The sequence below is a fragment of the Eulemur rufifrons genome, chromosome 29 (assembly GCF_041146395.1).
Source record: "Eulemur rufifrons isolate Redbay chromosome 29, OSU_ERuf_1, whole genome shotgun sequence".
NCBI lineage: Eukaryota > Metazoa > Chordata > Mammalia > Primates > Lemuridae > Eulemur > Eulemur rufifrons.
In genome coordinates, this window is record NC_091011.1 from 30,428,363 (window position 1) to 30,449,969 (window position 21,607).

The 21,607-nt window shown below is 39.2% G+C and overlaps 1 protein-coding gene across 1 annotated transcript in view; it reads right to left on the reverse strand.

The window, feature by feature from the left end:
* Positions 1-21,607, reverse strand: part of DNAH11 (dynein axonemal heavy chain 11) — a 305,641-nt gene that overhangs the window by 14,757 nt on the left and 269,277 nt on the right. The window contains exons 71-76 of the mRNA XM_069462413.1: positions 21,256-21,449; positions 19,929-20,077; positions 18,957-19,084; positions 15,115-15,342; positions 9,051-9,242; positions 5,692-5,811 (exon numbers count right to left, since the gene is read on the reverse strand). Of these exons, the coding sequence (XP_069318514.1) occupies positions 5,692-5,811; positions 9,051-9,242; positions 15,115-15,342; positions 18,957-19,084; positions 19,929-20,077; positions 21,256-21,449 (1,011 nt within the window). The remainder of the gene's footprint in view (positions 1-5,691; positions 5,812-9,050; positions 9,243-15,114; positions 15,343-18,956; positions 19,085-19,928; positions 20,078-21,255; positions 21,450-21,607) is intronic.

Here is a 21,607-nt window from a genome sequence, read left to right on the forward strand (position 1 = left end):
GATCATGGCGCTAATCATACGAACAGCAGGAGCAGGAAACATTCACATGGGAACAAAATAACGACTTCTGCAGCCTCTAACCCCAAGTCAGTAAGTGAATTAATTTCCTTTGGTGAGGTGGGAAGGTAGCACTCCCCATTGACGACGCAAGCATGCACATGAAGCATCGTGATCCCGAAACCTCACCAGATCAGGTACATACATTTCCAAAGGGCTTACTCACACCAGTGATGCCCTGAGGTTTCATCACCTACATTTCTTTTCCAGTTATTTGAATGGGAGCTCAGACCTGTGAAGGTTAATGGACTGCTTCATTCAGCAACAGTAATTCTCCTCTTAGCCACTGGTCAGAGCCAGGAGAGGGGACGTCCCTTTGAGCTTCTTGCTTGGCCCCTTGCCCTCCACTGTTATTGGGAGAAGTCAGCCTCTGTGAAGGTCGTGCGCCTGGCACTGTTTATCTTCCCCATCTCCATGGCAACTTGCTCCCAGACCTCTTCGGAGGAGTGACTTCCAATTGTGTTAAATTGGAAGTCTCTTTCTGACATGTGAAATCCTGCTCATTAGAACTCAGGAAAGACCAGGAGACTCAGAATCAAAAGAAACACCTAAATAATGATCGCAAAGCTGGAAAGTCAATTTTTCTTCTGCATTGTCCCCAAATTGGTTAACGTTATTAAAAACTAAATAATTTGTCCCCAGTTTTTGATATCAGACTCTAATATACCATGTCTTCTAATACATGATTATATTCTCAAAATGGGCTTAAGGAAGGTTTGATCAAATCTATTTAATGCTTCTCTGAGATGACGTTTTCAGAAAAATTATGAACAGGTTGCTCAAAATATTAAAAAAAAAAAAAAAAGACGACGACTCTGGTATTGCCTAAACATAGGTGGTGTCTTGCTTAACTGGGAATAGAAATGATATGGTGTAAGGTGCCTTGGATTTCAAGAAATAACCAGGAAATGGCCATGAACCTAAACTTGGATACTATTAGAGAGAGCATGCAAGAGAGAGCGTGAGAAAAGTATGGCTGCCACACCGAGCTTCTTTAGTGTAAGTAACAAGAACTGTGTATTTTTACCAGAAAACACGGTCCTGTGACAAACCATTTCTACACAGGCACAACGTTAGTAAGATAAAAACTGGGAAAAGGATGCCTGGGTTCTTTAAACTCCACTACAGGAGTGATCTCCTTCCTCACAGGGGAAGGAAGAACTAGACTCTCAAATCACATTTTTCTTTCACTTTAGTTGACACATAATAATTGTACATATTAATAGGGTACAATGTGATGTTTCAAAACGTATACATTGTGTAATGATCAAATCAGGGTAATTAGCATATCCATCACCTCAAACATCATTTCTCTGTGGTAGGAAAATACAAAATCCTCTCTCCTAGCTACTTTTAGATATACAATACCTTATTGTTGACTATAGTCACCCTACTGGGTAACAGGATGCCGGAACTGTTTTTCTTTTCTTTTCTTTCTTTCTTTTTTTTTTTTTGAGACACGGACTTGCTCTGTCTCTCGGGGTAGAATGCAGTGGTGTCATCCTAGCTCACAGAGACCTCAAACCCCGGGGCTCAAGTGATCTTCCTGCCTCAGCCTCCTGAGTAGTTGGGACTACAGGAACATGCCACCATGCCCGACTAATTTTTCTATTTTTTGTAGAGACAGGGTCTTGCTCTTGCTCAGGCTGGTCTCAAACTCCTGAGCTCAAGTGATCCTCCTGCCTCAGCCTCCCAAAGGCTAAGATTAGGCATAAGCCACTGCACCCTGGCCTGTCTTCCTTTCTAATTGTAACTTTGTACCTGTTGCCCACCTTCTCCCGATCTTCCCCTCCCCAGTAATCCTTTTTCTACTCTATACTTCTGCAATCAAACTTTTTATATTCCACACATGAGTGAGAAAATGCAATATTTGGCTTATTATACTTAGTATGTCCTCCAGGCTAATTCATACTGCCGCATCTTTTCTTTTTAAAAAAAAAATAACCATATTATTTTCTTATTACACATAAAATATTAACAGGAATTCCTTATCATGATATATTAATGTTAATTTCCCACTGTATCATAAATGTCATTTTTTCAAGTTTGTTTGAAATAAGATCTTAATAATGTTCTCACCTTGTACTTGGTTAATATATTTTTTTACTATCTTATATTTATTTTAATTAATTTATTTTCATTTTAGCATATTACGGGGGTATAAATGTTTAAGTTACATATATGCCTTTGCCCCACCCAAGTCAGAGCTTCAAGCGTGTCCATTCCCCAGATGGTGCGCACCACACCCATTAGGTGTGAATATACCCATCCCCTTCTCCCCCCTCCCCCCTGCCCAACATCCGATGAATGTTACTTCCATATGTGCATATACCTGTTGATCAGTTAATACCAATTTGGTGGTGAGTACATGTGGTGCTTGTTTTTTCATTCTTGTGATATTTCACTTAGTAGAATGGGCTCCAGGATAATACAAGAGGTGCTAGATCACCATTGTTTTTTGTGGCTGAGTAGAACTCCATGGTATACATATACCACATTTTATTAATCCACTCATGTATTGATGGGTACTTGGGTTGTTTCCACATCTTTGCAGTTGTGAATTGTGCTACTATAAACATTCTAGTGCAGATGTCTTTTTTTATAGAATGTCTTCTTTTCCTTTGGGTAGATGCCCAGTAATGGGATTACTGGATCAAATGGTAGTTCCACTTGTAGCTCTATGAGGTATCTCCATATTATTTTCCACAAAGTTTGTACTAGTTCACAGTCCCACCAGCAGTGTATAAGTGTTCCTATCTCTCTGCATCCACACCAACATTTATTGTTTTGGGACTTTTTGATAAAAGCCTTTCTCACTGGAGATAAGTGATCGCTCACTGTGGTTTTAATATGCATTTCCCTGATGATTAGAGATGTTGAGCATTTTTTCATAGGTTTGTTGGCCATTAGTCTATCTTCTTTTGAAAAGTTTCTCTTCATGTCCTTTGCCCACTTTATGATAGGGTTGTTTGATTTTTTTCTTGCTGATTTTCCTGAGTTCTATATAGATTCTAGTTATCAGCCCTTTATGAGATGTGCAACATGCTAATATTTTCTCCCATTCTGTAGGTTGTCTGTTTGCTCTCATGATAGTTTCCTTGGCTGTGCAGAAGCTTTTTAATTTGATCAGGTCCCATTTACTTATTTTTGTTGTTGCTATAATTGCTTTTCGGTCTTCTTCATAAATTCTTTGCCTAGGCCAATGTCTACAAGAATTTTTCCAACATTTTCTTCTAGAATTCTTATAGTTTCATGCCTTAGGTTTAAGTCTGTTATCCACCGTGAGTTGATTTTTGTGAGAGGTGAAAGGTGCAGATCCTGTTTCAATCTTCTACATGTGGCAGACCAATATCCCTTATGAATATAGATGCAAAAATTCTCAACAAAATCCTAGCAAACCGAATTCAGGTGCTTATCAAAACAATAATCCATTACGACCAAGTGGGCTTCATCCCAGAGATGCAGGGATGGTTCAACATACGCAAATCTATAAATGTAATTCATCACATAAATAGAAGCAAAAACAAAGACCATATGATCTTTTCAAAAGATGCAGAAAAAGCATTCGACAAAAATCAGCACCCTTTTATGATAAGAATACTTAAGAAAATACGCATAGAGGGGACTTACCTAAAAATGATAAAAGCCATATATGACAAACCCACAGCCAACATCATATTGAATGGAGAAAAATTGAAAGCATTCCTGCTTAGAACTGAAACCAGACAAAGTTGCCCTCTATCACCACTTCTATTCAACATAGTGCTGGAAGTCCTAGCCAGAGCAACCAGACAAGAGAAGAAAATCAAGGGCATCAAAATGGGGGCAGAAGAGGTCAAATTATTACTCTTTGCTGATGATATGATTTTATATCTAGAATATCCAAAAGATTCTGCCACGAGACTACTGGAATTGATAAACAAATTCAGTAAAGTCTCAGGTTACAAAATCAATGTACAGACTTCAATAGCATTCCTATATGCTAACAACAATCAAACTGAGAACCAAATCAAAAACTCAATACCCTTCATGGCAGCAACAAAGAAAATAAAATACCTAGGAATGTATTTAACTAAGGAGGTAAAAGACCACAGCAGGGAGAACTATGAAACACTGAGGAAGGAAATAACAGAGAACATAAACAGGTAGAAAACCATACCATGCTCATGGGTTAGCAGAATCAACATCGTTAAAATGTCTGTATTACCCAAAGTGATCTACAGATTTAATGCAATCCCTATTAAAATACCAAGATCATTTTGCACAGATCTAGAAAAAATAATTCTATGCTTTGTATGGAACCAGAGAAGACCCGGTATAGGAAAAGCAATCTTAAACAAAAAGAACAAATTGGGAGGCATCAATTTACCAGACTTCAAACTACACTACAAAGCTATAGTAATTAAAACAGCATGGTGCTGGCACAATAACAGAGACATAGACCTATGGAACAGAACTGAGAACCCAGATATAAAACCATCCTCATATGGCCATCTAATCTTTGACAAAGCAGACAAAAACATACACTGGAGAAAAGAATCCTTATTCAATAAATGGTACTTGGAAAATTGGATAGCCACATGTAGAAGACTGAAACAGGATCCACACCTTTAATTTTATTTTTAATTGAAAAATAATAATTGTAGGCCAGGCGCGGTGGCTCACGCCTGTAATCCTAGCACTCTGGGAGGCCGAGACAGGTGGATCGCTCGAGGTCAGGAATTCGAGACCAGCCTGAGCAAGAGTGAGACCCCGTCTCTACTAAAAATAGAAAGAAATTATCTGGCCAACTAAAAAATATATATAGAAAAAATTAGCCGGGCATGGTGGCGCATGCCTGTATTCCCAGCTACTTGGGAGGCTGAGGCAGTAGGATCGCTTGAGCCCAGGAGTTTGAGGTTGCTGTGAGCTAGGCTGATGCCACAGCACTCTAGTCCAGGCAACAGAGTGAGATGCTGTCTCAAAAAAAAAAATAAATAAAATAATAATAATAATTGTATATATTTATGGGATAGAATGTGATGTTTTGATACATGTTTACATTGTGTAATGATTAAATCAAGCTAATTAACAAATGTATCACCTCACTTACTTATTCACCATGCTTTTCTTAAGCCCATGTTTAGTAAGGTATTAATGATCAAAACCTAGAATATTCCACAACTTCTGTGACAGGCAAAAGCACTATAATGAAATGATCCCTGGAACAGAAATCAAGAGACTTATATTTTGGGTACAGCTCTTCCTAATACCAAATTAGTGGCCTGGGGCAAATAACATGTCTCATCATCTTGATCTATAAAATAGAATTTAAGAGTGTCAGTTCCTCACACCTCACAGGGTATTATAAAGCCCCAGTGAGTCAGTGCGTGTAAGAAGGCTCCCCTTGGCTCACTCTCTAACGTGCACAGAAATCACCTGGAGAAGTCTTGTTAAACTGCAGGTCTGGGATGAGGCCCAAGATTCTGCATTTCTAACAAATTTCCAAACCCCCATTGAAGGCAGATCCAGAACATACTCACAAAAGAACAACAACCCTCAATAACGTAAGAATTATCGACATAGCGAAATTAGTTTTAAAAAGTTCTTACCAGAATTATCTCCTCAGGAAAAATTAATTTAAAAATGTCTTACCAGAGATGGATTCATGAATTCTTCTAAATACACCCGACACAGTCTGCGATCCCAGTCATCTGTGATGTGGCCCCCATACATGATCTCACCAAAGAGATAACGGAGGTCTTCCCATGGGACCTTGGGGGAAAATACCACATAATGTTCACTTCTGTGCCTAGAGTATATGCCACAGAGAGGCCAACCAGTGGTGCACGCCCCTCTAACACAAGCCCCCATCAAAAGGAGCATTAAAAGTGGTTCAGAAATTGTCTAAGTTTCTGCGTAGATTGTCTTGGGAGAATTATTTTCAGTGTGTTCTAATACATTCAGTAAAAATTCACACAATTTGAAAAGAAAGTGAATCATTCCTAGAACACATTGTGCAGGGAAAGTTTATACATTCAAAATCTCATGCAAAAATCATGAGAGAATGTTGGTTCACAGGGCTTCTGAAGTGTTACGTGTTTTTATTGTCTGATTTATATCAGTTTTTATGATCTGATTCAGGAAAAGAAAGAAACATTCACACAATTTGGATTTGGGATATATTTAGAATTCTATCACTTTCCAAAAGTCCAGGCAAACAAATCCGCTTGCCACAGACAGACTTGAGGACTTGGTTTATGGCATGACTGCCCTACTGACTGTTCTAAGGGTTGTAACTAATGCTGTACCCTGTTTTATACAAGAAATCACTGTATCTCCTCTTTATTTGGCTTAGTAGCGTTTGAAGCCTGTCTTTGCTACCCTTTAGCTTCCTCTGGGTTTGCAAAACATGCCAGTGTGTGATGAAGCTTTTCTAGACAGGAACCTTTATACCCTCGGGGGCAGTATATTGCCTCCCAACAGTTCAAGTAAAATCGTAATTATAGCCTTCGCTCCTTGCGTGATGTGACAGAACAGAACAAGTAAAATTGCTTCAACTGTTCCAATGTACTTGCTACAAGTTTATTTGAATTTGAATAAATGGACCTCAAATATGTCTTTCTTTTAAGCTGGTTTGATGTGAATGAAAAAGAAACATGTTCTCGCTACCACTGCATGGCCTACCTTCCAAGCAGCTGAAATGGATGGGAGACAAAGACTTCTTAATCTTATTTCTCTGAGTACGTTCAATAAAAGCCTGCTATACATCTCAATATTTAACATGTATTAATATCTCCCTTAAGATTTTATTTAGTTAGGGACTTGTTCTTTTAATAATTGATTCTCTTTCCCCAAATCCTGATCTTTGTTTTTTACATATATTTTCTTGAAAAGAGTATTTTGTACAATCAAACTGTGTGCACATCCTAATTTAATACCCAAGTCCTGAGAACTTGCTTTGTGATGTGCAGCAAATGACTCAGGTCAGGACTTCTGGGGGACATGAAAATGTGTTAAAACCTAAGGTTGTGTTGGTGTTGGAACCCCAGCAGGAGAAGCAGCAGGATACAGCACAACTCAGCTGCCCACTGGTGTTGCCAAGACTCAAGATGTGAGAGCTGGAAACAAACACAAGTGTCAAGTCCCCTCTCCCTCCCCTTCGTTTCTACCTCAATTGTGTATGGGATTCAGCTGAAGCACGATAATATGCCTGATCTCAGCCTCATGGGACCATTATGAAGGACTTGAATTAAAGGTATTAAATGGTTTATTTCTTTTTCTGCAGTGAGGGATTCTGGCTCTCACAGGAACAAAGGGGCAGCTTGCCTTAGTGCTGCCTCAAACAATTGTCCCACCTGGGAAGAAGGACAAGGGTGGGCACCCCATCTTGGTGCTGCCCCACCCTTAATCCTGTCCGGAGCAACTGTTGCACCTGGGGGAAGGGGGAGCCCCTGCTAATCCGCAAAAGAATGCAGGGAGTCCCCCAGCCCTGGCATGATAGGGTTTGGAAAGTGACCTAGAATAACCTAAGGCCAATGATTATGTCATTAACTGTCCCTCAAAGTGGTTCAGTGGTGATGTCTAAACTACAAGGAGGACCCAATCCAGACACTATAAAACGGGACCCCATACCATAATCAGAGCCCTTTTGTTACCACAAAAGGGTCTGTTTGTTGTCTATGGCGAATGTGTCTTGCTCTTGCTCTGTGAACCTATGTCTTGCTTTTGGCTCTGTAAACCTATCTTGTCCTTCCTCAATAAACTTGGTTTCACACTTGCCTTGCTTTTGGTGCATCCGGTCATTCTCTGGCCAAGAGCACACCAAGAACCAAGAACAGACAACTACAACCTGACAGAACTATTATAATAGGAAATTTTAAACAGTTTAAACAAAAGGTGTTGAGATCAACACAAAAATATTATTATTTATTAGAATGGTCAAATATGCCCAAAGTCTACAGAATTACTTTTTAATTTTATAAATTAAAAAATGATAGATATGGAATATTGATCACCACATACCATATTGAAGCCATTTGTTTTAGGTACGACTTATTCAAAATTTGAATACACACCCAGTATGTGCCAAGTGGACATATCCTGACAGCAGTCAAAGCATCACCAAAGCTCGAGAAAACTTTGATAACAAAAATTGTAACAATGGTTACTGAAAGAATATAAAACAACCATTTCTACTTAGAAACACGGATGGGTGATTTTGAAGGTCCTTTATAGAAAGTGTGGCCTAGACCAACATCTGGTTGGTTTTGACATATGTGCCCAAATTCTATCAGATTTAACTTAATGAAAAAAGTTTCTCTTGTGAGAATTAAGCCAGAATATCCTTAGGAAAAAGTGATTCTTCCTTTCTGAAATCCAATCATTTGGCTTATGAGAGTTTACACAAATGTTCTTGATGAGGCTTTCCCATTCCCATCTGTAAAACACATTTTAGCTACGAAATACAATCATTCATCTACTTGCAACTTCAAATCAAGGAGAACATTACTGAGAAAGTCACAACAAGGTGGCATCCTTAATACATAATAATGACATATGCAGGAAATGCACCATTATTTATACATGTGACGCACTGTAAATTGCTTCCATCATCAGAACTAATTGTAGTGATTATTAATGCAGTGTTATGAACTGTCAGAATTGCTGTATGTAATTACATTTGTGCAAATGCTTCATTACCTGCCTAATGAATCTGGCATATATGCACATGTAAACCACTGTTTTTGTTAACATAATGAAGGACATTTTTTCTTTTTCCACTAAGCCACTGATGTAGAACTGGTTTGACCTATCTTATGAAGTCCAAGCATCCACTGCTGGAAAACCTTTGATCTGGTTTATTTTCATACTTGGCAGAAGATGCATATATATAGTGTCAGCTATTTCAATAATAGATTCCAAAGAGAAATTATGGTCCATTTTGATAGCACCCAAAGACTGATAGATTTAGTAAACCCCTTGGAGGAGGTTATCTGACCACTAGCACTTACCTTAGGGTTTGCTTCTAAGTAGTTGTAGAGGACGTTGGCACAAATGGTGAGGTCTCCGAGATTGAAAGGATAGCTTCGGCTCCAGCCCTGCGGGCCAAACCTCAGTCTCCCGGCAACACAGGCGTGGAAGTAGCACAGGGAAAAGAGGATGCTTTTAAATTCCTGATCCTTGGAGCACATTTCAAGTGTATCCTGGGAGAAAAGAAAAGAAATGCTTGATTATCCATCCGTACGGTTTCCAAGGGCAAGTGTTTTCAATAATCATGTAAAGGACTCAGAGAGAGAGGCTACAGAGGTAAAAAGTAGTTTTAAGCATGGCTACCTATCCTATGAGAACATAACAGAAGACTATCTATGTGGCATTTGCCACTGTTAATTTAAGAGGAATCCTTTTATTTTGCTTCAGTTATTCTTCTGAATGCTTCTAAGTTTACTGAAAAAATGAGACAATTCATTTTCACCATGTTAATATTGCTTGTCATCATTTTTTTCTAGAAGAATTTTCTTGTAAAATCAGGATGACATCGGTCATCATCTTAGTTTTCGTCACTGTAGCAGAACGCTACCTGGCAGAATGCTAGTTAACCACAGCTACCCATTCTTCCCTGGTTCCATAGTTATAGAGATCATCTGGGCATGGGGCCACCCATTGCAAGAATGTTTTCCAGCCTCCCTTGATGCTAGATGTGCCAGGTGACCAAGTTTTTGCCAACAGAATTTGAGCAGAAGTGGTGGGTATAACTTCCATGTCATTTGCTTAAAAGGAAATTTCTTACTCTGGTTGTCACTCTTTTCTATGGAACCTTTAGTTAGGTATGGCAGAGGTGTCCATGGGTTTGGGTGTGAGAGAAACAAATTCCTATCTTCACTGAGTCACTATAGCTTTGATTCTCTTTCTTATGGCAGCTTAGCCTGTACCTGAACTCATACAATTACTACGACACATGGTTTCCTTCCAATGAACTAAAAATAAAATTCATTGCTTGGATGACTGGATGACATATGGAAGATTGGAAAACATGTGCCCTATAGAATAGACCTGTGAGATATTATTTGAAAATGCAGGTCAGGTGCAGCGGCTCACGTCTGTAATCCTAGCACTTTGGGAGGCTGAGGTGGGATTGCTTGAGGCCAGGAGTTCGAGACCAGCCTGGGCAATATGGTGAGACCCACCCCCCATATCTCTACAAAAAATAAGAAAAATTGGCCAGGCATGTGGGTATGCACCTGTAGTCTCAGCTACTTTGCAGACTGAGGCAGGAGGATTGCTTAAACCCAGGAGTTGGAGGCTGTAGTGAGCTATGATCACACCACCACACTCTAGCCTGGGCAACAGAGCCTTGTCTTTACAAAAAAAAAAAAAAAAAAAAAATGCAGAGGGAAAGCTGAAAGTTGACCTAGCATGCTACATGGATAAAGTTATGGCCCAAGAGCCATAAAATTAAAAGGACAAAAACAGCTGTCTAATCTAATGCTTAAAAGTAATACTTTACGCATTCTCAGATTTGGCAGTTCTGGGAGGTAAGCAAAGAAAAGAAGTTGAGGCCCACTCCTTCATCTGGTGTTGGGCAGCAGGGGAAGAATAGGCCAAACTTTGCACTTTCCTGCCTAGTCTTTTGAAGTGGTCAAACTACAGCCAGTTCACATTTAAAATGGATCTGACAACTTGGGCCATGCACAAAGCATATTTAGGACCTTTGGGAGTAGGAGTTCAGACATGGTTTTCCAGGGGACTTCTGGTACTAAACCAAGGCTGGATTTGTCCTGTGGGCTTTTGCTTCTTTCTATAGTGTTTTCAGCAGCACCAGGGCTACCAGCTGATACAGTTCTAGAACTGGGCCAGGCTACTTGTAATGCAGACACAACTAAATCACTAGGACGTTCTAAGTCACTAGACCATTTTTACGTAATTTATGGATTTTGGAATAAAAAAAAATCATTACAAATAACTTTTCCATAACTAAACATCAAATAAAATGCAAACTTGTCAAGGAAGAAAAGAGAAACCATATAATTAGAATTAATCTTGACAGATAAAAAAAATATATTACTTCTAAATGTAAGAAATTTCTAGGAGAACCAGTGTAAGTATCAAAATTTCACTTTGAAATTATGATCTAACAAATCACTTAACACCTTTTTAAATTACAGATAGTCCACAAAAAACCCAAGGTACTATAATAGCTAAATATTCAGGCTGTATTTCATATAACTTACTTGGCTTTTCCTCAGTGCTAAAAAAGAAACACAAGTCAATGCCCATTTTATTATGCTCTGGTAACATAACATAGGAAGAAAATATGAATCGGGCTTTCCTAAGAAAAAGTATGAGTCTACCTACCATTCTGCATTTCAGGCTAGTTGTATTTTTATAAACCAAGTGATAAGCAAATTAGCATAAAAAATATATAAACAGCATTGTGAACAGAGAACAGGCGCGTGCGCGTACACACACACACACACGTACACACAATAGGGCTATGTGCATAAAGCTACCAACTTTACTTGCATAATTATCAATTATTAATATTTGTTTCTACCTGAGAATTTTATAGAAAAAGAAATCTATATTATTCTTTTTCTATATCTCTATTGTTCTAAAAAAATATGGTTATCTGGGTATGAAAGGAGTCCAAACAATACTCCTTTATGACATCTTCTTCAAGAGACAGATGCTATTGAGCTGGAAGAGGTATACGTAGGTGACAGCCTACATGAAATGGTTCTTTACATCTCAGTCACTTAATGATCAGATTTGCATAAATATTCTGGAATTCTCAGGGAAATAAAGCACCAATATTAAACTTTGTTCATTTTCAATACCCATGCCAAAGTTTGGAGGTAAATTCTAATTTGAGGAAAAAGAATAAAAATATAGATTTAACTTGATTTGAAAATTAAAGCATGCAAAACAAAAGCACTCAAACAGGATATTTATATATCTAGACTTTGGGTGCTTTTCTCAGCTGAGAGGGACACCTCGGCAATAGGAGTAACTGGGACTCATTTACCTAACCCAAATGGTGACAAGGTAGATAGCATTCATCACTCTCCGTCCATGTCACAGACTTTAACAAGATCGGGCCGTGGCAGCAACACAGAATGCCCTGGATGATACAAGGAGACTTAGGGAAGGAGGATGTCTATTATAGAAACCACTAATTGCCTGCTCTAAAGTATCTTCTTGCTGATAAATAGCTGGGCATACGGCTGTTTAAGATAAATTTACTTTTCCCAGACTCTCTTGCAGGTAGGTAACGCAATGTGACTAAGTTTGACCCATGAGATGAAAGAAGTACTGTGTATTAACTTGTAGGAAGCAGCTATAAAAAAAAGCAAACACATTCTCTTTGTCGTTTTCTTTGTTCCCTTTTGCATCTGACCATTGGGAACATGGATGCAAGGGCTGAGGCTCTCACAGATGCCCGGGACCATGAAGAGCCCACCTAGAAACGATGCCGTGGTGAGCTGTGAGAGCTGCACTGAACACAACTCTGTGGTAACACACATGAGCTCTGAGTGGCCCATGTACAGCACTGTCTTGTGGCAGAAACATTCACCTTGTTTAAGCCACTGCTACTGTACCAGAACTTCTTCCAAAGGTAGCCAACCCTAATTTCCAACTGATAAAAGGTTACAGGGAGCCAGGGACAGGCTAGTGCCCTTGAATTACATAACTTGAATAAAAAGTGCGTTTTGTTTTCTAACATAATGACGGGGTCAGCATTCTTAAAAGACTCTTTAAAATTTTATTAAGTAAATGTTTTTGAAAGTCACTGAATATCTAGTAATGATAGCTGTTGTTTTTGCTTGATCATGTGTATATTTCTGGACTTCCAGAATGAAATTTTAATCGATACTATAAACTACTATGTTCCCCACATTAGCAGGTAATTTCTAATATTATTAAGTGTAAGATTCATCTGGAACAATTATTCTCTCTCAAAGTTTTTGTTTCTAAATAAAGAAGAGCTATTGAATTTTATCAAAAGCATGAGATCATACTATTTTTCTTCTATTATCTCATTTACGTAATTGTACCTATAACATGATATGCCTAATGCTAAAATATTAATGTATACTAAAATAATCTGACATGACTGTGATAAATAGCTACCTTACTATACATTTGAATTCTATTCATTTGCTAGTATTTTATTTAGTATTAGGAAGTTCAAATTCATAGGTAGTCTTAGTTCATTTGTGTTGCTATAGAGGAATTCCTGAGGCTGGGTAATTTATAAAGAAAAGAGGTTTGTTTGGCTCATGGTTCTGCAGGCTGTACAAGAAGTATGGTGCCAGCATTTGCTTCTGGTGAGGTCCTGAGGCTGCTTCCACTCATGGTGGAAGGCAAAGGGGAACTGGTGTGTGCAGAGAGCACATGGTGAGAGAGGAAGCAAGAGAGAGAGAGGAGGTGCCAGGCTCTTTATCACAAATAGCTTTGGTAAGAACTAACAGAATAAGAACTCATTCATTACTGTGAGGACAGCACTAAGCCATTCATGAGGTACCCACCCCAGCAATCCAAACACCTCCCATTATGCCCTACCTCCACCATTGGGGATCAAATTTCATCATGATATTTAAAGGTCAAAATATCCAAGCTGTAGCAATAGGTCAGTGATTTGATCTACGGTTTTCCTGTTTTATGTCTTTTGTATCAAAATCATACTGTCTTGATAGTATTGGCTAGATAAAATTATTGCCTAAATTCTTTTTATAAATTACCCAGTCTCAGGTATTACTTTATAGCAATGCAAAATGGACTAACACATTACCAAAAAAGCTGAAGGAGAATCGGGCTGAAGTATATTTGGACATGAAATGCTCACTTTTCATCAATAAAGACCATGTTTTAGAAGATGGATAAATCCTGTTTAAATATATCAAATTCTTCTTGTGTTTACTTTGAGAAAGGGCTTGAAAATGTCCTAAATGGCTGGAAGTTATAAATTAAGGGATGATTAAAGACAAATATATGTCTGCCGTAGTGCATAAAAAAGGCATATTGCAAACATTTAAAAGATCCAAGAATATGTTTTTTGAGTGCCTACTATTTACACAGTTTTGAGTGCCTACTATTACATAGAGTATATGTGTATGTGTGTATATATATATGTGTGTGATAGGCTACATATTACTCAATTATTTAGTTAAGTAATTAACTGTATTCTTCAACACTATATTCTTAGGTAGCCACTTATTATAATTATTATAATTCCCTCCTAATGTTGGTTTGGGTATTGACCCAAAGGTACTAGAAAAAAGCATGTTGGCATGTGTCATAGAAAATGATAACATTTCTAATAGCAGCCTCAATACTTATCACCAAATCATATGTATTTCCTCTTTAGAGTTCATTCTACTCTCCTATAAGGGTGCTATTTACCAAGAATTTTCGAAATCAGAGGAAGGAGTAGGATCTCAGAACCATAGCAACAAAGGAAACTGAAAGACTTGATTATGATCCAGATAAATATGATAATTTGGGTAAAGAGAATTATGGTAATAAAGGTATCATTAATTTATATATATATATATGATATGTATTTGTTTTATTTTGGAAAGACATGAACATATAAATAAGAAATTATCATAGATACAACTTGAAAAGAAGGGCTTTAAACTTATTAATATCAAAACCAGTATAAAACATTAAACTAAAACTTTTCCTACGTTGTTATTGTCATCATCAACATCAACAAGATTAACAGTGGCTTCTCCTCTTTCTGTGGGAAAAAATACTCATCTGTCACATTTATCTTCAAGAAGCAGATTCCTCAAAAAATTACCTACTTTGTTCTCTTTACACACGTAGTGGTAATTTTCTTAATTTTAGGGTGGAACTTGAATGTATTTCTAGTCACTAGAATAGGGAATGACAAGCAAAATTCTTTCCAGAGATTAAAACACCACACACACACACACACACACACACACACACGTGAACATTGAGATTTCACTTCATCCCTTTAAATGACATGCCTGAGTAGGTGATGGTCCCCACAGTTTTCTGAGAAGACTCTGATTCTACTGTCAGAGCAGACTGTTTCTGCTTTCTTACCTGATCAAAGTTGTAGAGGGCAGCATGCAAATTGGCCAGCATTCCTGTGGGGGGTTCATTAGTGATCTTAATGGAACTTTCCAGAAGTCCTTGAGGGATCATATGCTCATTTGGCGTAGGTGAAGAATCAGCACTCATGAAAACCCTGTAATCTCTGTGGCTTCCTTGGCTGAATCTTTCAAGGAGTTTCTCCAAGGTTCCTAACCACTTGGCTACCAAATGGACATTCTACCAAATGGAAAGATAGTATGGTTTATCATTCCTGTGAAATTGAAGTATATTACTTAAATTGTAGGATTACAACATTTTCCTATATACAAATGTATTGAAAACTCAGAGAACCATGATTTAAATGTTCCTTCATTATGTCAGAAAAAGGAAAAAAAAATCCAAAAGAGAATTGAACACATTGCTCCAAATCACCGCAGGTTGTCTTTGTAAACCAAAATCTCCACCCAATACATGTACCTACTTCAAACACCCACCAGTCACTTCTAAGATGGAGTTGTTTAATACTTTTCTTTGTTATGGTTTAAACACAATGACTGAAACATATCTGGGTTAGTTTGATAAAGTGCAAAAACTAGAAGCCAGAAATGTACCTGATCACCCACTTCATTGTTTCTGATGTAAACCTCCTCTACTCAAACTCCTACTCATTAACGTATGGACTCAAAAGGGTATAAGGACAGAAGGGTTAGCTGAAAAAGAAAGTAATCACTCATTGTTAAGATGCTCTGTGTATGCCTAACATAAACGATTTTTCTTAAATCCTACAGCTGTCAGAAATCACACACACAAAGAAAAAACCCAACAAATGCCAATCCATCATCATTCTTTGCATTTCAGTTTTATGATTCACAAATTTGTTCCTCCAATGCAAAACACCCACAGGGTACAGCTCAGTAGTTGGTGCTGGAAGGGAGGTGTAAAGGCCATACCTTGCATTCTCTCTGGCTTGGGAGAAGTTCTTGATATAGTAATTGAAACATCATCCCCAGAGATATATAATCATTTCCAACAAAGAAGAAACATTTACAATTATAACAGCTACAAAAATAAAGAGAATGAAAGCAAACAAGGAAGGGAGTAGTAATGTAGGTATCATTCTTTAAAATTTCTCTTGCAAAAAAGACTATGCCAATTCAGCTATTGACATTATTAGGCTTTTATTCCCTGGGCAAATATTGAACATTGGTAGGTGTAATGGGCTGAATTGTGTCCCTCCCAAATTCATATGTTGAAGTCCTAACCCCCAGTACCTCATAATGTGACCATACTTGGAGTTAGTGTCTTTAAGGAGGTAATTAAGGCTAAATGTGGCCATTATGAAGAGTCTTAAATCGATATAACTGATGTTCTTATAAGAGGAGGAGATTAGGACACAGAAACACAGAAGAAAAACTCCGTGAAGACACAAGGAGAAGTTGGTCATCTAACAGGACAGGGAGAGAGGCTTCAGAAGAAATTGATCATGCTGGCAGTGTGATGTCAGATTTCCAGCCTCCAGAGCTGTGAGAAATTAAATTTCTGTTGTTTAAGCCACCCAGTCTGTGATACTTTGGTATGGCAGCCCTAGGAAGGTAACACAGTAGGTAAGGGCTCTACGTTTCCTGCCCTACATGCTTGTTCCTAGGTCAGGAGAGCACTTCTCACACCCAGTTGTGACTCTCATAAAAGTTAACAACAGAAACAGTAACAGAACCTGTCTTGTAAGCTTAATTATGTTTTCAGTCTTTGTCTTAAGGACTGCAACAGTACATACTAGAAAAGTTTACCTGAAGCAAAAGCAAAAATATTCTAGGCAGTGAGTTTGGAATCAGGGGACAGAAAACCTCCGCGTGACCCATCATGGAACACAGGCATACTTCGAAATCCAGCCTGGTAACCATTCTCAAAGATACTGGTGTTGGGACTGGCTAGATTCTTACGCCTATTTGTCCAATGACAGCAGAGCCTGTGCAACATTTTTAGGCAATCGACATGCCTTAAAAATCACCCATTTTGCCCAGGAAAAATGATTTTAATATCTATTATATTAATGCACAAACCCTCTGGTGTGCATACCTTTGTAATAGCTTTCTCTAGAGTGTGAGCTTTGGATAAAATACTAGCTAAACACCCCAATCAGATCATTATAATTGACCATACTAGGGTTTGGGTAGGAACTAATTAACATGTGCATATGTATCATATGCCCATGCTGATATAATTTAATGTAAATTACAAACAATATAACAAGTTCCCATTATGTTGGTTTTCTCTTTCTTCAAAGTCCTGCTTCTCTTTTAACTGCTGATCAAAGGCATGCTAGAAACTTCTAGAAACTGGATAGCCAAAAGCCTGACATAATCTCTCCTCTCTAATTACTCTACGTGTGGGTAGAAGGGTGGGGAGTGAAGAGGTATAAACAGTTAAATTCTAGGTTACTGGCTTGCCACTAAGAACAAAAATCAAAGGTCTAAGACAAATATCCAAAAGCAGATCCTTGATAAAATAAGGTCTTTCAGAATTTTTTTTTACTGGTAAAACTTATAATTTGAAGTTTTGGGGGCAACTGGTAGCTTGGCACGGATACAAAAATAACAAAAATATTTTATTTTGAATATGTTCTTTTGAGGATGACTATACCCCTGCTAGCGTTCTCTCCAGTCTGGGCCACTGGGCACATGAGAACTGTTTTTCTTTGTGGGAAGATCTTACTGTCCACCAAATGGTCTGAGCATCAACTGCTGTCTCTGAAAAAAATAAACCCTCCACTGTTACCTGTCTGATTCTGAGCCTTCGAAAGGGGTGAGCTACCCCAAGTCCCCTTACAAAGGTTTCTATAAAGGCCTCATCTAAGCAGTGGGTATGGCTATCCCAGAGAGTTACGTTCCTGCACACCTAAGTCTACTTGAACTCTGGAATGCTTCTGTAAGAGCCCGGTTTTATTCCAAGCAGAAACGTAAAAAGCCTCAAACATGGACACTGGAGACACTAAGGGGCAATGCTGTGTCTCTGCGGGAGGGTGGGGGCATGAGCTGGTGTAACAAATGTCACTGCTGCTAAACACACCTGGACTCGGTGCCAGCTCTGCCACCTGCCAGCTCAGTGGCCTGGAGACTCTCCAGACCCCTCCAAGGCTCACTTTTCTCCTCTTCATATGCAGAGTGACAATACCTGTCCTCGAAGCTTTGTTATAATGATCAGAGGTAAGGCACCCTGTGAATGGCCTACCGAAGGGAACCTTCGGGATGACTAAACTGAAAACCAGATGGCCGTCCTCAGAGCTGCTGGGACAGCCAGTGAGGCTTGCTGTGGACGAAGTCAGCACAGCTTGCAGGTGCCCCCCAAGGCTGGCCTGTCTGCCACTGGTTCCTAGAATCCCCACCCAACGGGGCCACCCCAGTTCTAGATTCCTAGGCCCTCTAATGTTAGCCCTAGAAGGGATAGAGTGTTAGTCTACTCTCATCCCGTTAATTCACAAAGGGAATGTAACACAACTGGTCAGAGCTGTGAGATAACATACATTCCAAAAGGTCTCTGTCAGCTTTAAAGCCACCTGCAACAATAACAGTGTTGGCAATCCAGACGAGCCTGTTTATCCTCAGGCACTACTGAGTGTTCCAGATATTAGTAAGTCAGAAGAACGATGGGGCTTCTCCTAATATTTTTAATGTTAAAGCACAATGGCTAGACAGCCTCTCAAAAGACGGTACCCACTGCTGAGCCCCGCACCACTTAGGAGGTGTCATGAATGCTGACAGAATTGCTAGGACGCTGCGAATCACCATGTGTGGTGGTGTTAAAGGATTGTTCTGTTGGTTAGGCCAGTGTTTTCCCTGAGACTTAATACTCACCTGGAGTATGACCCAGTGTCCTCCTTTGGAAGCTTTCTCCAGTGCCATTTCTGCCACCATCTCCTGACCTTGTCCTAAAGATACGTTGTGGAATTTTCCAGAGTCGATTGTAAACCCAAGGCGTTTGCCTGTGGGAGAAGACACCAGAGTCAGAGGAGGTGTCAAGCAGGTAGGGGTAAGAGGAGTCTGGAGTTCTGTGGTCCAGTGTACACCTGTGGTCACTGCTGCCATCTTCCAGGTCACTTTCCTCGAACAGGCAAACTTAACCTCTGTGGTCTCCACAGGCAGCATTTTCAGCTCTCTACAGCTGCCTCACTGCAAGCATTAGAAAAGCCTATGGAAACCAGTTCCTTTGGTTTTATAATAATGAAGCTTTTGACATTTTGATAGAGGGCAGGCATTGTTCTGGGGCTTTATAAACTCTTGCAGGAGTAGCAAAGCATTTCCCTCATAAAAAGGAGCAACATGTGGTAGATATCACATCATTTTTTGAAGGATCGGTTCATTGGGTAAATGCACAAGCCTCTCACCTTGTGAGGCTGCGTTTAAATTGAGCACAGTCAGGTCACAGCTATATTAACCTGGTATTCTTGGTGTGGGCCGTGGGGAATAGTAATCTAGAGCACAAAGCGACAGTGCCTTGCACAATCAAATAGACTTGCTCTAATGACCATTATTTAGTCACAGGGGGCACAAGATTACATGAGCATGGAGAAAATTGCCCTCTGGCCCTCATATATAGTCAAAAGGTAGAAAACAATACAAAAGAAACTTGCATTATGCCAACCAGAGGAATGTTCCATTTGAACATTTCTTCAGACTACAGTGTTGTTAGCCTTTCATTTTCCATATACCCAATTTCCAACATATGAAAAAAAAAGAAACTAAGATAACTGAGAACTGAAAGGAGGGGAAGGTGGGTGGTGGGTGAAAGGGAGGGAGGGCAGGCCAGCAGGCCTCCTGGCCACTCACCAAGAATCTCTAGGTCTTTAAGGGCATCTACCCCTGGGGACAGGATGAAGAATATTGGGGTAGCTGGGCTGCTTTCTTCAAATGCTTTAACTAAATCCAATCTGGTCCTCTCCACATACTTTGCACCTAGTTTTTCCTCCACAAAATTTCTATAAAAAAAATAATACAAAAAACATAATCAGTGCTTTTGACCTTAAAAAGTGTTACCACTTAGATAAGCTTAAAGCACAGGCATAGGAAAGAAGCAACCTTATGATTACACAGGATGTCTTTTTAGAATGACAATATGAATCCAACTAGATGTATGCAGTAGGCGTATCAATGAACGCTCTGAAAATCGGAAGCCTATGTTCCATTTTGGGGGGCTCCTGAGACCCCCCTCTGAGTACCATCAGCCTGCTTATGGCTTTGTATCCCCCAAATCCCCTGCCAGATTCCCCCATTACTTATTAACAGTTTATTAGATTTGCCACAGTGCAATTTTCCAGCCTGCTGGGCTTCTCATGAATATACAAATGCTTTTGGGGGTGTTTCTAACACAGGGAAGCTCAATTAAGCAGGGATTATTTTCCAGCGGCATCAAATTTAGCAGAAAGTAAGTACTACTAAGCAGAATTAACTTGTAAAGTAGGCTTCGGCAGAGGCTCCTGCAAAGGGAAAATTGGCTGAACTAGACAAAGCAAAGGAAAAAAAAAACCCTGAGGCACATGAATATCGCTGAAAAAAGAGGAGCACAATAGGGAAGGAAGTTGAGAACTCTTTGATTGGCGAATTCAAATTAGAATAAGACTTGTGTGAATTAAGCAGCAAATTACCATTTAGAAGCTAAGAGGGCAAAGAAAACGAACACTTGAACCAAGATGTAGACAGGGGTTTCTGCTTTTAAATTGCATTGGTTGTAAAGTTGTAGGACTATGAGTGTCTCCGCGAAAGGAACTCATTTTTGTTTGACATGCAAAATCTTTGGAGCCAAAATGCCACCACTGAATAAAGTCGATGGAAATTACACTTGGATAATTCATGCTCCTGGCCTCTGAACTCTGCTGACACCCATCTCTCTTCCAAGAATATTTCCATCAGTTCCCCATCTCCCCTACTGATTTCTGAATGAAGCTTTTCTGGAAGAATGTGCTGAGTCTGCCTACAGACTAGCACGCTGTTTAGTGTTCAGCGAATTTTAACAATAGCAGTCATTATAATATCTAAATCTCAGTAGAATCACTTCCCATGAATATGAACAGTAAACATCTCCACCAGATACTCCTAACCCCTAAGACTAAGTTTACTCTATGTTAACTTGCATTTCCTGAAATGCCAGCAGCCCCACCTGAGAGCATATGTCATTCTGTCAGGGCGCAGTGCTCTCAAAATAATCAGCTTCTGTATTAAACTTTTCTTCTTCCATTCTTGCGGTAACTTTTCTTTCTCTGGACACTCGGATTCTACCCACTTCCTCCACGGCTTGGAAGATCCTTCCACATCTCGGTCTATGCCTCGAAATTCTTCAATAAGGGCAACTGCCTGGGATACAGTAGGGAAATAGGTAGGAATGGCGTGAACAATACTTTATAGTTTGAGATAAAGACTTGTGCATGTATCTAATCTAATGTAAACAAATTGCACAGGATGGTCTTCATTTTCTTTTCAGATTGACTCTGCGCTCTTTTGGGCTCTGAGTA